Raw genomic sequence first — 13,719 nt, 5'->3', positions numbered from 1 at the left:
GGAAGGAAATCTGACACTCTTACCTGGTCTGGCCTAAATGTGACTCCAGAGCCACAGCAATGTGGTTGACTCTCAACTGCTCTCCAAGGGCAACTTAGGGATGGGCAATAAATGCTGGCCAGCCAGCGACGCCCATGCCCCATGAATGAATTTTAAAAAAGACCAGTTGAACTGAGTTGGTAAACGAAACCATTTATCAAGCCTGTTATACTGGTCCTGAAGAATTGTCTTTTTGGCTGAAGATTGTTCATAAGCAAAGCTGGCATGATAATTCTGTGGAGAGTAAAATTCAGTTAACATTTCAGGTCGATAAATGGTAATCAGCCTGAAACATTTACTCTGTTTCACTCTTCACAGATGTTGCCTGACCTGTAGAGTATTTCCAGCCTTCTTTAGTATTTACTTTAGATTTGCAGTGTTTTGCTTGCTGTGTCAATTCAGTGATGGATTAACGAGTGCTAAGTAAGTGAAAGTTGCATGCACTTGTACATAAAAATACAGTTCCGATTGCGTATTGTTTGAACAGTGGAGAGCTTTATTCATTCCATGTGAGATTCTAGCTGGAATTCTCCAGCCGTTCACGCTGGCGGGATTCTCTGGTCCCACGGGCAGTGCACTGCCTGCCATGGGTTTGCCGGAGGCATGGGCGGGCTTCAATGGAAATTCCCATGGACAGTGGCAGGACCAGAAGATTCCCCCACCAGCGAGTGGCACGCCACCGAGGAAAAACACTGAGGGGAGGTCAGAGAATCTCATCCTCTGTATTTTCAGAAATGTGTCTTTTCTTCCTCAAAGGTGAATGTTGATACAGCTGGCATTGACCCCAAGCAAGATTGGAAGACCCACACCTACTGTAACTTGACCAAGCCAGCTCAAGGGATGAGCGATAATCAAGACACACTGAAAAAATTGTCCACTGAACGAGCCTTGACTACTTGCGAAATGAAGAATGCTTTGAAAACAAAACGCAATGCTACTAAAGAAGATAAACCTGGAACAAATGAAGGCTACCACAAATGCATTAAGCAAGGTACAGTATTGATTAAAACAGATCCAGAGAAGCGGAGTGCATGTTCGGGTGTGTGAATGAGTGCATTTATTTATTTCTTGATACCTGGATTTTTACCATTGCGTTAGAAACGGCGCACAGCAATCCTCTCCATTTACAAGATTGACTAAGACGAATTTTATTTTTTCATAATACAACATTATAGTATTTTCCAGGAATTTTTCTGGCATTTTTTAAGGACCATGTTCTACCAATTCATCTATTTATCCATGAAAACCATTCATCAGTGGCCTCTTTTCTTGCTAATCCTTCTCAATTCCTACCTGTGTTAGCAGGTGAAATTCTTGTTCCTATAGCAATATTTTCTTCATTTTAATTAAAGTAAAACCTGTTTAATTTCACAGCATATCACCAACAAAGACTTTTGTAAATATTGCCAGTGATTAGTATTTGATGAAATAATTTCCATTCTGATGAATACCACAGATTTTGATATATATGTCGCTTAAAATGTTTTATTCAAACATGTAGCCAGATCACTGAGCCCCAGCAGAGAACATGATGTCCTACCAAAGGTCGTTGATGCGTTTGACCTGGAGTGTTCCTTGTGTATGAGGTACATGGTGGTTCCTGCTATTCTAATAGTGCTAATGTTAACTTGCTACTTGGATTAAGTCTTTTAACCAATGACTTGCATTTTTATAGCACCCTTCATGACCTCCACACAGCAAAACACTTTAAAGCAAATTAAACACTTCTAAAATGTAGTCACTATTGAGATGTGGTAGCTAATTTGCATACAGCAAATTCCCAGAAGCTGAAATATGATACAGGTACACAGGTCACTGAAAGTGGCAACGCAGGTGGAGAAGGTAGTCAAGAAGGCATACGGCATGCTTGCCTTCATCGGCCGGGGCATTGAGTTTAAAAATTGGCAAGTCATATTGCAGCTTTATAGAACCTTAGTGAGACCACACTTGGAATATAGCATTCAATTCTGGTCGCCACACTACCAGAAGGATGTGGAGGCTTTGGAGAGGCTACAGAAAAGATTTACCAGGATGTTGCCTGGCATGGAGGCATTAGCTATGAGGAGAAGTTGGAGAAACTTGGTTTGTTCTCACTGGAACGACAGAGGTTCAGGGGCGACCTGATAGAAGTCTACAACATTATGAGGGGCATGGACAGAGTGGGTAGTCAGAAGCTTTTTCCCAGGGTGGAAGAGTCAATTACTAGGGGGCATAGGTTTAAGGTGCAAGGTTTAATGGAGACGTATGAGGCATGTTTTTTACACAGAGGGTGGTGGGTGCCTGGAACTCGCTGCTGCGAGAGGTAGTGGAAGCAGATACGTTGGTGAGTTTTAAGGGGCGTCTGGACAAATACATGAGTAGGATGGGAATAGAGGGATATGGTCCCCGGAAGGGTAGGGGGTTTTAGTTAAGTCAGGCAGACTGGTCGGTGCAGGCTTGGAGGGCTGAAGGGCCTGTTCGTATGCTGCAATTTTCTTTGTTCATAACCTTAGCCAGTACGGGAATTGAACCCAGGCTGTTGGCATCCTCTGCATCACAAACCAGCCATCCAGCCAACTGAGCTAAACTGACCTCAATACTTTCCTTTACAGAGCAGCTTTCATGACTTCAGCACATCTCAAAGTAATTCCCCCTCATTCACTGAAATGGACATACTGATTAGCCCCTGTGTAGGTAATTGTCATTGTTAGTTCATCACATAATTGATATGAGAAATAGGAGTAGAAATAGGTAATTTCACCCTTGGAGCATGTTCTGCCATGCAGCAAGGTCGCGCCTGATCTTTTAATTGGACTCTGCCTTCCTGTACGTGATCTCCACCACTGGTCAGTGGTGAGGACAAGTCCCAAATCCACCCCGGCTAGAATGGGGCTTGAACCCTGCGCGATTGCCAGGAATCTGATCCACTTTGGCTGTCAACTGACCCATGGCTGAGCCATCCAAGAGTTTGAGTTGCTGTTGCAGCATAAGTTTTTACATACATGGATCAGACAGGAGCTAAAGATAGTCATGGTAGTGGCTGCAATTTCTTTCTATCCCATGGATGACCAGCAATCTCTCCCATTCTTACCAGCTGCCATTGGCAGGAGTTGCAAGTTGATACTCAAACCAGTTTGGCCATGTTATGAATACACCTTCCTTGGTCATCAGGTCCTGGGGTGGGACTTTACACGCAGTTTCTGTCTCAGAGACAGGGACACTCTCCATTGCTGCACAAGGCATCCTACAGCACTTATGGAGTGCTTTTTGCAAATCCAAATGCATTCCATCCACTTGGTTTTCCTTATATACTCTGCCAGTTATAACCTCAAAAAAGCACGTTTTTCAAACGCAACTTCCATATCAGGGAATGTGTCTAATCTGCCTAACCATATTATGATTCTCTAAGTGCTCTGGCACTGTTGGGGGGGTACTCGGTGTGACCGGTGCTGCCCAAAGTTTAGACAATACAAGACTCATGAGGTAGGTAGGTCTGTATAAAGATGTTACTTTATGTAATCCAGCGGCCGCCAAGAGTTCATCAAAGGGTTAAGTAGCTCTGACATAGAGCAACAAAACCTCTCCGAAGAACTTAACATATGCAGATCAAATTTGTTTTTTTCTTTATCAATCATTCCCGCCTTTCAATAACTTTAAATCAATCATCTTCAGGATACACAAATCAACAATAATACCTGTCAAATACTCTGGCCAATCGCATTCCACTCCTCAGCATAACGATACTTTTATTAGTCTGTGAAATTGGAAGCTAACTCCTGTCTTGGCTGACTCCACACCCTGAATGCTTAGTAGCCTAAGACCCTCAGCCCAGAGTTCAAATAAACGTCCTCACAGGTTCCCTTAAAGTCACTGTCGAACCAGACTATCTCATGACACCATGTCTGGGCACCAGTCCATCTCGTTCAGACAGTGAATAAACCCTATTCACAAAATATGATTAAGTGTTCTAAATATTCTTTCCAATGGAAACTTTAACTGATAAAACTTGCATATTTCCAAGACCCAAATATTCTCTTGAAATATGGCTTTGCCCTAATGACTTTTACCATGATGCCTTGCAATAAATTGCTTTTGGCCAAAGCGAACAATATTTCTTAAAATCAATAGTAATACATTCAAAATATCAGCATATGTGTTTTACAATCATACTGCATAGTGTAAACGATATAACACCAACTTGGCGTGGACAAAAAAGAGCACTTCTACAGAAGAGCCAACAACAATGACTGCAATGGTTTAGGTAGGTGTGAAGAATGGAAGCAGCTAGATTATTGCCCTGCACATGAGAGGTAGGTGGAACAAGATGGAGGAATGTCCAAGGAAACATAGGCAACATCAGGAGTGACTTGTCACAGAAAAGAGTACAGATAATCATTAGGGCTTGCCTCGTTCAGGATCGACAGGCTTGGTTAAACAGATTGGGTCTGTAGTCCTTGGAGTTCACAGAGGAATGAGAGATGATGTGACTGAAACATGTTAGAATCATACAGTGCAGATGGAGGCCATTTGGCCCATTGAGTCTGCACCGACCCACCCAGCCCTATCCCCATTATCTTATACATTTACCCTAGCTAATCCCCCTGACACTAAATGGCAATTGAGCATGGCCAATCCATCTAAGCCGCATATCTTTGGACTGTGGGAGGAAACCGGAGCACCCGAAGGAAACCCACACAGGCATGCAGATTAGGGGGTTAGAAAGGGTAAGTGTTGGGGGGATATTTCCAGTCATGGGAGAGTACAGAAGTAGAGGCTGAATATGGGGATGCTCATTTAAGATGGATTTGAGGAAGGATTTCTTCTCGGAAAGAATGGTGAATCTTTGGAATTCGTTACCGCAGGACTCTCTGGAGGCCAAGTCCTTGAACATTCTCAAGGCTGAGATCAGTAGATTTTTAATTATGAGGGGAATTGAGGGTTCATAAGTTCATAAGATATAGGAGCAGAATTAGGCCATTCGGCCCATTGAGTCTGCTCTGCCATTCGATCATGGCTGATGTGCTCCTGATCCCCATTTTCCTGCCTCCCCCCCATAACCTTCAACCCCCATTACCAATTAAAAATCTGTCTAACTCCTCCTTAAATTTACTCACTGTCCCAGCATCCACCGCCCTTGCGGGGTAGCGAATTCCACAGGTTCACAACCCTTTGGGAGAAGCAGTTTCTCCTCAACTCTGTTTTAAATTTGCTACCCCTTATCCTAAAGCTATGAGCTCTGATCGGAGAATGCCCCACAAGAGGAAGCATCTGCTCCACGTCTACTTTATCCATACCTTTAATCACCTTGTATACGATTAAGGAGCTCAGGCATGAAAGTGGACGCAAGCATGAAAGTGGACGTAGTGGATACTAGATCAGCCATGATCTTATTAAATGGTGGAGTGGGCTTGAAGGGCCGACTCCTGTTCTTATGGTCTTATGTAGTGAATTTGTTTAACTCCATCATTGCTGCCGAACTGATGGGTGAACCTTTAGTCACCTTTGCAATACAGTCACATGCTACACAGAAAGGAGTAAAGTGAGATTTAACCACTGTGCTATTAATACTGCCAATTGTCTGTGACCAAAAGAACTTTCTAATTTCAGTCCTAACTTGACCTCTTTGTGGTATAGGTGGGCTACAGTTTATTCGGCAAGTCCAAGTTGCTGTGCCAACACGCACATGCATGTCATAGTCTGGAGCGAAGGATAGTGATAGTAGGAACTCCAATGTTCTTTATCACATGGCTGACCAGGAATCTCTCCCACATTTACCGCTTGCCATTGACATGTGTTGGAAGGATTCGCAGGTTGATAGTCAACCTGTTTGGCCATGTTATGAATGCACCTTCCCTGTTCTGGGTGGGACTTGAACAGAGCTTTGGCTCCGAGGCAGGGACATTACACTGTATACTTTAAATATAACCAAGCCCCTGTTTATGACCTATTTATTCATATACAAAAATCTTTTTGTATATTAAAAATAGGTCAAAAAGCGGGCCTTGGTTATATTTGAAGTTTACAATCAGAAGCCAAAATATAGTTCTGTCTCTGCTGGAACACAGACATATCTATATCATCATTTCAAAGTCCTGCATGTCTCACATTTAGTTCCCACCGTATCTTCTTTATTAATTCAAGGTTAAACAGCAGCAAATCTGAATTGAAGTGCTAGACAGTGCATGGATCAAAACTAGTGGCTCAGGTCATACATTGCAGAAGGGCCTATTGTAATACTGCATCGTTGCAGTATGACACTATTTCAGTGGTGTATGCTTCTTTTGAAGTGTTCCTTCAAGAAAAACAGCGTGATGCAGTGGGTTGGACAGTGAATTCTTATTTCTGAGACTTGGGCTCAGATGCAGCCGAGGTGACAGGATGGAAATCTCTGTTTCTGCTGCAATTATCCTCTATAGAGTGGGTTTGAACAGTGTCTTGTCAGGCATGGGCTGAACAATGTCCATAGTGCTGTGTGAATTGACACTCATACAGCAAGACCATTGGAACTCGGGTATAGACAATAGGACTAAGTTCAGTGGTGCATCAAGGAGTTTTCACTTGAGCTGGTAGCAGGGAGCATTGGTCCAAATCTAACTGTGCTTCCCCCCTCACTTGGGACTGCTCGATGCGGGCCCTGGATGACTGAAATGAGAATTTTCCATCCTTTGGACGCGAACATCATTCACCTTGGTAAGAATCATGGAATCCCTACAGTGCAGGAGAGGCTGTTCGGCCCATCGAATCTGCGCCAACTCTATGAGAGAGCATCTTACTCAGGCCCTCTCCCCTGCCCTATTCCTGTAACCCCACACATGGCTGATCCATCTAACCTACACATCCCGGGACACTAAGGGGCAATTTAGCTGGCCAATCCACCTAACCTGCACATCTTTGGACTGTGGGAGGAAACTGGAGCACCCGGAGGAAACCCACGCAGACACGGACAATGTGCAGACTCTGCACGGACAATGACCCAACCCGGGAATCGAACCCAGGTCCCTGGTGCTGTGAGGCAGCAGTGCTAACCACTGTGCCACCGTGCCGCCCCTTGAATGAAGAATGAAATAAAGGTTTTAAATTTGCGGCGGTAACACCTGATAGTAATTTTGGTCATTTATCTCTTGCAAGATGTTGTGGTCTGCTTTTTGTTTTGCGTTTGTTTTCTTTTAGGCTGTACTACGAGCCCATCACCACGCCCTGCGGACACACGTTTTGTCTTAAATGTATTGAACGATCGATGGATCACAGTCCTAAATGCCCTCTCTGTAAAGAAGTCCTGCCTGAGGTAAATCCATGTCGTATATCAGACCAGCCATGGTGATCAGTGCTCTCTCAGTTGTGTGTTGTAACAAACTCTACATAGTTAGAAGTCTCACAACACCAGGTTAAAGTCCAACAGGTGAATGAAGGAGCAGCGCTCCGAAAGCTCGTGATTCCAAATAAACCTCATAGAATCATAGAATCCCTACAGTGCAGAAAGAAGCCATTTGGCCCATCGAGTCTGCAGTAACCACAATCCCATCCTGGCCCTATTCCCATAACCCCACATATTTAGCCTGCTAATCCCCTGACACTAGGGTCAATTTAGCATGGCTAATCAACCTAACCCACACATCTTTGGACCCGTTACACTTTAACCCGGTGTTGTGAGAATCCTTACTATGCCCACCCCAGTCCAACGCCGGCATCTCCACATCAAGCCTTTACATAGCTTATGGTCAAAACTTTACACAAAGGATTTACAAGGAAGAAACCAGAACTGAAGGGTTATAATTGTGAGTGAAAATTGAATAAAGGAGGGTGATCTTTAAGATTATGAAAGAGTTTGATTGGATAAATGTAGAGAAGATGCTTAGACTTGTTTACAAAACCATACCCAGGGTCATAGAAATAACAACAGTCACTGATATATCCATTCAGGAGAAACCCTTTTCACCCAGAGAATGGTTAGAATGTGGAACTTTCTCCCACAAGGAGTAATTAAGGCCAATAATATTGATACCTCTAAGGGGAAGCAAGATAACACATTAGGGAGCAATAAAGGAATAGAAGATTAAGTTGATGGGGTTGGATAAAGAGAGGTCGGAAGAAGCTTGTGTGGAATATAAACATTGATATGCACCTTTTTACTGAATGACCTGTCTTGCTGCCGTTAATAACCTCATCAAAGCTACCAGCACTGAACTGTTGCATTCTGAATGGCGTGCAGTTTGTAAGTAAATCTCTCACTGCTATTGTGGTTCCATTTGTGGATTAGCACCAATTGTATGCAGTGTAATGGCTTCTCATCGTAAATGGAAATGCTGACACACTTGCTCTTCCTTTCTGCAGTATCAGGCACTGAGAAAGTACAATGGAACTGTTCTCATCGAAGAACTAATTGCACATTACCTGCCAGAGGAACTTGCTGACCGGAAAAGAGTGAATGATGAGGAGATGGCAGAATTGTCAAAGTAGGTCAACAGTAAACCTGTTGCATTTTGCAATTCTATTACTAATAGCAAGAAAATGACTATTAATTTGGCTTTAAAGGGCTCTCCCCATCAGTATTTGTGTAGAAATCAAGTTATTGAAGAATTATTCTCGACGTTATTGTTAAGGTTAAAGTTAAAGTTTATTTATCAGTCACAAGTAAGGCTTACATTAACACTGCAATGAAGTTACTGTGAAATTCCCCGAGTCGCCACATTCCGGCGCCTGTTCGGGTCAATGCAACCTAACCAGCACGTCTTTCAGAATGTGGGAGGAAACTGGAGCACCCGGAGGAAACCCTCGCAGACACGGGGAAAATGTGCAAACTCAACACAGTCAGTGACCCAAGCCGGGAATCAAATCTGGGACTCTGGCGCTGTGAGGCAGCAGTGCTAACCACTGTGCCACCGTGCTGCACGGTGCATTTGTTCTTGTGCATTTGTTCTTGCCGGTCAATTTCTGTAGACCTTTTTGAACTCTTTTGTTCGCTGCCTTCCAGTGGGTTCAAATCAAGGCTAGTGGGTTCAAAATGATGAATTAATGTACGTAGTTCAAATGGCAAGTTTGCCGAGGCCACCACGGTAAGGTCTGTGTTGAACACATCGACACTGCTGCCTCGCTTGCCCCGGAATTAGGGCGGACCTGGCTCGCAGAACAGAATTCTCCGTTGCCCTCGGGTAGGATTTTATGAGCCTCGCCTGAGCGAGTTCATAAAATCCCGGCCTGCATGTTTAACTTTCATGCAAATCTAGTGACTTTGCATCCATACAAAAGAGAGGCTTTCTTTTCATTCTTTGGATGTGGGCATCGCTGGCTGGGCCACCATTTATTGCCCACCCCTAATTGCCTTTGGGAAGGCAATGAGGAGCTGCCTTCTTCAACTGCTGTAGCCCACATGGTGTAGGTCCACCCACAGTGCTGGAAGGGGGGGAGGCCCAGGATTTTGACCCACCCAGCGACAGCGAAGGAACGGCGACATATTTCCAAGTCAGGATGGTGAGTGGCTTGGAGGGGAACTTGTGAGTGGTGGTCATCCCATATATCTGCTGCCTTTGTCCTTCTGGAGGGTAGGGACCATGGTAGTAAGATGTTGTCTAAGGAGGGCAGACGTACAACAAAAATGGCAAGGGTATGTCACAAGCTCAGTGTAACTACGTAATCATAAGTTAAGAATGGGTCTCACAAAGATGTAGGAATGGATCAGATTAATTTGAAAAATAATTTAGAAGATCAACATAATTGTGAAATGGCATGGTTGGATTGTTTAACACAAGGAGTAATGATAATTTCACATTGAGGCGAACTGAGCCATCTATATGTACGTGTATTAAAATATAAACAAAGCTAATAAGTGGATGATGTTCCTTACTATTCAGTCATTAATTCTAGGAAATATTTGTTTATCTCCAGTCTCAACAAAGCTGTGCCAATATTTATCTGCACTATGGCATATCCCACTGTCCCGTGCCCACTGCACATCTTCGAACCTCGTTACCGGCTAATGATTCGACGATGCATGGAGACTGGCAACAAGCAGTTCGGAATGTGCTTAAGCGATCCAGTTAAAGGGTGAGTAGCAACAGTAATTTTCATTTAATGGTACTTTAGACATAGTCAAATCTCCCAAGACATTTCACAGGATCGCAATTGCCCAAAATCTGACACCGAGCCACAGAAGGGGTAGGCAGAACATGGAACTGAGGCCGCAATCCGAGCAGCCATGATCTTATTGAAAGGTAGGGCAGGCTCGATGGACCGAATGGCCTACTCCTGCTTCTAATGCGTATGTCTGTATAGGATACGAAGACATAACCAAATGCTTGGCCAAAGAGGCAAGGTTCAAAGAACATAATAACTGAAAAGTTTTAATTGGGACTAGCTTAGTGGTTAAAAACTGGGTGGCATGGACAAGTTGGGCCGAAGTGCCTGTTTCCATACTGTAAACCTCTATGATTCTATGTTTTATTTATTCTGCCACAAGTAGGCTTACGTTAACACTGCGGTGAAGTTGCTGTGAAAATCCCCTAGTTGCCACACTCTGGCGCCCGTTCAAAGTACACTGAGGGAGAATTTAGCACCAACTAGCATGTCTTTCGGACTGTGGGAGTCTGAACCGGGGATGGAATGCACAGACTCCACACAGACAGTGACCAAAGAAAACCAAAAGGTTGAAAAGTCTAGGGGTAGAATTTCAGAGTTTAGGGTTGAGGAAGCTGGGAATATTGCCATCACTGGTGACCTGATTAAAATGCTAGATGTTAGAATTGGAGCAGTGTAGAGACCTCAAGCTTGTAGAGCCGGCCGAGGTCACAGAGTTAGGGAAGAGTGAGGCCATGGAAGGACTTGAAAACGAGGATCTATCTTTATGGTATGCAGCACAGAAGGAGGCTATTCAGCCCATTATGCCTATGCCAGCTCCCCGAAAGAGCTATCTAATTAGACCCACCACTCCATCTGATTGAATACGCTTCCACCACCCTTTCAGGCAATGGATTCTAAATCAACATAACATGCTGCATTTACAGAAACATTTTTTTAAAAACTCCTCACCTACTCTCTGCTACTTTTCCTCAAATTTGTGTTATAGAGTTCACTGATCTTATTGAAATCCCTCGAGTTATTTGTGAAGAAGCTCACAGAACCAATCTTATTAATTTGACCCAAAAAGTGTTTTAAATCTGGAATTAGAACAGAAATACAAGGCAGATTGGTTAGCACTTGTGGAGAAAAAGGCTGTTTCATGTTTCGAAAGTTTTAACGTTTATTTATTAGTCACAAGTTGACTTACATTCACACTGCAGTGAAGTTACTGTGAAAATCCCCTAGTCACCACACTCCGGCGCCTGTTCGGGTACACTGAGGAAGAATTTAGCATGGCCAATGCACCTAACCAGCACATCTTTGGACTGTGGGAGGAAACCGGAGCACCCGGAGGAAACCCACGCAGACACGGGGAGAACGTGCAAATTCCACACAGACAATGACCCAAGTCTGGAATCGAATCCAGTTCCCTAGCACTGTGAGGCAGCAGTGCTAACCACTGTGCCACCGTGCCAGCCCCTTAATACCCATGGACTTAAACCTGCCTCTTTTCTTTAGGGATGTTGACTGATTTGCTGCATTATTTCTAACAGCTTCTATTTTATTATTTCCTGTTAATATCATCTTTTGGATGAGCATTTTAAAGTACCAGAGATCTGGGGCAAACTAAAATCAAAGTGAAAGACTTTAATAGACATAAAGAAATGGAATAGGAGAAAATGATGAGACTGAAGGTTGATATATCTTCAGACGTTAATGGTTTGCAACCCAGGATATTCCAAGCAGTAGGAACATAGGAGTAGGCCATTCAGCCCCTCCGGCCTGTTCCACCATACAATGAGATCATTGTTGATCTGAGGCCTAACTCCAAAAATGGGGCATTTGGCAGGTGAGGAATCTACAGGTGCTCCAGCCATGATCTTCTAAAACTATCTTGGTTTAATTATTATCTGCGTGGATTAGAACATTATCAATGAATTTCCATTATTTAAGAAGGATGTGAAAGAGAAGCCAGGAAACTATAGACCTATTAGTCTGACCTCTGTGGCAGGAAAGTTATTAGAACCTATTATTTGGGATCGAGTGACTGGAAAATCTGAACTGAGCAAAGATGATTAGTCTCAACGGGTTGAATGCCCTATTCCCATCCGTAATTCTCCAGTGTCCTGGAGCTGGTTAACTTAAATAGGATGTAATGTGTTTCTGGTTTAAACTATCTAATGTTCGAGATAAATGTCTGTACAACTTGTGAGAAATGAGGTGAATTTCTTTCTCTCGATTAGTTGACTGACAGAGGTACTCTACTGGGGGTTTTAGTTAATACTCATGAAGACTGCAACAAATACAAGAAGACACTAATAAATTTGCAGAAGGGGTGTAAAAATTTGCAAGTGCATTTCAATATAGATACAAGTGTATTTCAGTAGGAAGGATAAGGAAGCCATTTACCCCTTGGAAAATAAGAATCCCAAAAGGGCAAAGGAACAATGGGATCTCGGGGTAACAGTATGTAAAGAATTAAAAGTAGTGATCTTGGTTATGACTATTATGAACGTATTAGTGAGAGGCAACATGGTTTTATGAAGGGGAGGTCGTGTCTCATGAACTTGATCGAGTTTTTCGAGGAAGTGATGAAGATGATTGATGAGGGTAGGGTAGTGGATGTTGTCTACATGGACTTCAGTAAGGCCTTTGACAAGTCCCTCATGGCAGACTGGTGCAGAAGGTGAAGTCGCATGGGATCAGAGGTGAGCTGGCAAGGTGGATACAAAACTGACTCGGTCAAAGAAGACAGAGGGTAGCAGTGGAAGGGTGCGTTTCTGAATGGAGGGCTGTGACAAGTGGTGTTCCTCCGGGATCAGTGCTGGGACCTTTGCTGTTTGTAATATATATAATGATTTGGAGGAAAACGTAACTGGGTTGATTCATAAGTTTGCGGATGACAGAAAGGTTGGTGGATTTGCGGATAGCGATGAGGACCATCAGAGGATACAGCAGGATATAGATCAGTTGGAGTCTTGGGCGGAGAGATGGCAAATGGAGTTTAATCCGGACAAATGTGAGGTAATGCATTTTGGAAGGTCTAATACAGATAGGAAATATACAGTAAATGGCAGAACTCTTAAGAGTATTGATGGGCAAAGGGATCTGGGTGTACAGGTACACAGGTCACTGAAAGTGGCAATGCAGGTGGAGAAGGTAGTCAAGAAGGCATACGGCATACTTGCCGTCATCGGCCAGGGTATTGAGTTTAAAAATTGGCAAGTCATGTTGCAGCTTTATAGAGCCTTAGTTAGGCCGCACTTGGAATATAGGGCCCGATTTTACCATTGGGCGCGAAAACGTGGTAAAGTCGGGTGTGAGGCCATTAACGCGATCCACACCTGCATCCGCGCAGATTGCCACTTTACTGAAACCCAGGAATGGTGGCGATTCGATTCGTGCCCAAAACGGGCGCAACGAAGATTTAAATGCATTTGCATGCACTTAAATTGAATTAATGAAGTGCCCGCCCAACTTTATCAGCATTTCCCCCTTTACCACCGCGTTTGCCAATCCGGAACCGCGCCGTAATGGACCTGCTAAATAAAAGTCTGAATCGGGCGCTCCAGCTGCTGAAGGGCGCGTTCAGTGTTTCCAACGGCTCTCTGACTCAGATCAGTGGTGGTGGGGAGGAGGGAGGTGGGT

General features: G+C 43.8%; 1 protein-coding gene across 1 annotated transcript in view; it reads left to right on the top strand.

The window, feature by feature from the left end:
* LOC144492996 (LON peptidase N-terminal domain and RING finger protein 3-like) overlaps positions 1 to 13,719 on the top strand; it is a 47,286-nt gene that overhangs the window by 19,526 nt on the left and 14,041 nt on the right. Inside the window, exons 5-9 of the mRNA XM_078211754.1 lie at positions 796 to 1,030; positions 1,541 to 1,625; positions 7,189 to 7,303; positions 8,350 to 8,471; positions 9,901 to 10,059. Of these exons, the coding sequence (XP_078067880.1) occupies positions 796 to 1,030; positions 1,541 to 1,625; positions 7,189 to 7,303; positions 8,350 to 8,471; positions 9,901 to 10,059 (716 nt within the window). The remainder of the gene's footprint in view (positions 1 to 795; positions 1,031 to 1,540; positions 1,626 to 7,188; positions 7,304 to 8,349; positions 8,472 to 9,900; positions 10,060 to 13,719) is intronic.

The sequence above is a fragment of the Mustelus asterias genome, chromosome 4 (assembly GCF_964213995.1).
Source record: "Mustelus asterias chromosome 4, sMusAst1.hap1.1, whole genome shotgun sequence".
In the NCBI taxonomy this organism is placed as follows: Eukaryota; Metazoa; Chordata; class Chondrichthyes; order Carcharhiniformes; family Triakidae; genus Mustelus; species Mustelus asterias.
Note: the sequence above shows the minus strand (reverse complement) of the source record. Positions and strands in the feature narration are given on the sequence as shown.